At 42.2% G+C, this 3,577-nt stretch overlaps 1 protein-coding gene across 1 annotated transcript; it reads left to right on the forward strand.

Annotated features, from left to right (window-relative positions):
- Positions 1–396: 396 nt before the first annotated feature.
- Positions 397–2,796, forward strand: ifng1 (interferon gamma 1; the record flags this gene model as incomplete). The annotated part of the gene is made up of 4 exons (XM_080835566.1): positions 397–537; positions 1,387–1,452; positions 1,639–1,851; positions 2,644–2,796. 4 exons carry the CDS (start codon positions 397–399, stop codon positions 2,794–2,796), a joined length of 573 nt encoding a protein of 190 aa, XP_080691692.1.
- Positions 2,797–3,577: the final 781 nt, after the last annotated feature.

The following is a 3,577-nucleotide window of genomic DNA, read 5'->3' on the forward strand; positions in this document are numbered from 1 at the left end:
ATCCTTGTAGGTGGAGGTGAAGGCACACAAGTATAGTAATGGCACCTCTGAGCGTCAGCATGCCCCATTGTGATTTAAAGGAAACTCGCTGTGCTCAGATAGGGGAACCCACAGAGTTCACACCTATCTCATTCTCCTCTCCGCTGGTTTACATATGGTGTCACGCTCTCTCTGTCTGTCTGTCTCTCTCTCTCTCTTTCTTTTTTCTCTCTGACGCCTATAAATATCAACTCTTGGTCAGAGCATCAGTCAGTAACAGCGTCTCGCTTTAAGAGCACAGGGTGGATTTGGTGGAGTGAACCCATCGAGCGAGTACTAAGGCCAGATCACAGGTGTTGGGACGCAGAGACTTTCAGGAGTTTGACAGGACCAGCGGATACGAGGCAGCGGGACACCATGACGACCGTACGGCATCATCTAGCTCATGCACTGATCTGGGCAGTGCTCTGTCTGATGGCACAACAGGCGAGAGGCAACAGCAAAGACTACTTCCCCAAGGAGATGGCCAAAAGCCAGACGCACCTGAACACTTACTTTGTAAGTATTGTCTATCACTGTGCCATCAGAGCTACATGACAAACATGAGAGTGTGGTGCCTCTATGGCATGCCGGTCTAAGGCCTACAAGCATTAATCAGAGCGCTAGGGCAGGTTCAATAGTTCTGAGATGTTGTTCGACACATCATTGTTGGGAATCAGACCCCTGGTCTCTAGTTAAACTCTCACTTACTCAAAAGAGAGACACCTTTTTTTCAAAAGGAAGCATAGCCCCTGGCCTAATTCATCAGAATCGTGTATACGACCAGACCTCTTTGGAACAACCCACCACCCAGTTTGCAAAAGCTGCTAATTATTAATCTCGAAAGTGGCTGCGGGGGTGGCTCTCTGCTCTGTCTCAGACCTAGGTGTTGCACCAGACTGACTGCATGTCCTGTAGCAGACAGCTGAATGCTGGGGTACTGTGATGATGTAATGCTTGACAAGAACTTGTCACCTCCCAAGAACGAGCTTTTATTAGTCAAGATAGAGATACAAAGGAAAGTGAGGTGCAGAAGAACTCCATATAACTCATGGTCATGGTGTCATATACAATATTTTGGCTTTCATGTGGGTTTCTTGCAGGAGGTTTCTGTTTTCTAGTCAAACACAGGGGATTTGGATAGATACTATCATCATTCCAAATCAAAGCACTGGTATTACTAAAGCAGCTGGACTTTAGGCCCAGCACTATGCCCGAACCACTAAAGTGGAGTTTAGTCTAAGTCAGATGCAGGTAGAAGTGCATCTCCCAAGGGGGTTAGCAAAAGTGATGATAGGCTATTACTTGTTTGACTTTTCTATACTTTGAGGAGTCAAACTCTAACCACCACACTCTTTTCCACCATAGAAAACCAACGGCGAACATGGGGCTCTGTTTGGCAAACTGCTGGAAAACCAAGACAAAACTCTACCGGTAAACCATTAATTTGAACTATTCATTCATTTTTTCATTCATTCATTCATGCATTCATTCATTCATTCATTCATTCATTCATTCATTCATTCATTTGGACTATTCATTCATTCATTCAACTGCCTTGGAATTTGCTTGTCAACTTACAAAACTAACAATAACATTCCCAAATCGATTCTCCTTTAGAAGCCAATTCAGTTGCTCCAGGCAAGTGAAACACTGAAAGTCTACATCGACATTCTCACCAACCTGCACAATGAAACGCAGGACGAGACCGCAAAGAAGGATGTGTTCTACCTGAAATCCAAAATGGAGGAGCTGAGGACGAAGTACTTTAGTGACCAAGTAAAACAGATGAAAGTCCTCAGTCAACACCTCAAGCAGCTGGAAGCCATCAAGGTAAGAAACCAAACATTACAGTTTTAAGTCTTCCATGGGTTAAGTTGCACTCATAGGGGCAGATGCAGGTACGCTCAAGAGCATCGTACACTGTGACTTGCTCATTCTGCAGAAATCGTTGATCCTCTAATCCAAGCATGTCAAATAAGTCATTGCTGTCTAACTGTAATATAGAAAAGAAAAGAAAATAACATAATAGAATAAAATCAAATCTGTACCAGCCGGTATAAAATTACAATGGAATGCACTTCATCCATAACCGAATCAATGACCAACAGAAAAAATGTTTTGTGATTAGGAAATAATGTAGATCTACTTGCTACTGTTGTATCATCAAACACAAAGATATAACAGGGCCATGATTTTAGACCCTTTAAAAGACGAGATGTCAGGATTTAAAAGTGTGCAAAACTAGTGCTACAACTGCTCCTTCATTGATCACTCTATGCACTCATCAAACATGCTCCCTGGATTACATCCGCATGTTACACACACTCAGTTTGACAACTCTTCCAGTTTTTAGTTCCAGGTTGATTTAATTTTTGTCTCATACAAACTGCTCAGCTCTCTGACCTAGGGTAGATCACTTATACTATCACTTATCCTGTTCAGCTGTTTTCAAACTGAAACCTCTGTACTTTCCCCATTTCATGATGACCCCTGATTCATCACTAAAAGTACATGGTCAGGAAAAAGTGAAGCTATCATGAAAAAAGTGAGCTTTGATAACTTGTGCCGAAGTTGCTACATGATATTCACTTCATGGCGTTTGTATTCCTTTTCCCCCCACAGATAGATGATAAGGTGGTTCAGCGCAAAGCCATTTTTGAGCTGAAGTATGTCTACAACCGCGTATCTTCACTGGGGGACCCGAGCCTGAGCCAATCAAACCCCAGTCTCCGCCGTAGACGGCAGACCAGACGGCCAATCAAATCAAAGCCATAAAGGAGATTTGTTTACTACTGCAAAAAAGTTTACTAAATACATGTTGCCTCTATTTATATTTATTTATTCTATTTCAAACACGCACAATGTCAAAATGTATTTCATGTAAGAGAAAGTATTTATTTTTCTATTTATTCTACATTTTAAAATGTTTGTCTAGTAAGTCGTTTTTCTAGTAATTACATACAGCATTTTAGTCTGTGACTAAATAAACTGATATTTAATATGATCACCTTTTACTTGACTTATTTGCTTGTTCATGCTTACTTAAAAATGGAAATGTATTCTGGTTAAAGTTCAGGAGCCAGTTGTTAGAACAGGCAACTGACAGACACACTGACAGATGGGCACGCTTCGACATACTAAAACACACACACACTCTCTTTCTCTCTCTCTCTCTCTCTCTCTCTCGCTCATGAAACCACAGGAGGGGGTTTGCTTGACTGCTAGAAACGTTTCCTCATCCTCATATTTTCCATTCCTATTGAACCGCCTTTTGCCTCCATTACTCCTGCACAGCTAACATGCCTACCACCATCCCACACAACCACACCTGACCACACAGGGCTGGAGCTCACCTCAAACTCTGTCCAAACTCAGCTGTGACTCTGTTCACTTAAAGGCAAAGTCCCCAACTCTGGTGACAGACTGTTTATTTCAACTCAACAGCCAATAAAATCAGGTGTGATGTAAAAAAATCAGGTTCATTTAACTGCTCGTTTTCTCCTGCAGTCCTACGCTAGGATGCCACTTTACCTCTCTGGCACAAGTCAGGAGAGCA

This window comes from Sprattus sprattus, assembly GCF_963457725.1.
Source record: "Sprattus sprattus genome assembly, chromosome: 3".
Classification (NCBI taxonomy): Eukaryota; Metazoa; Chordata; class Actinopteri; order Clupeiformes; family Clupeidae; genus Sprattus; species Sprattus sprattus.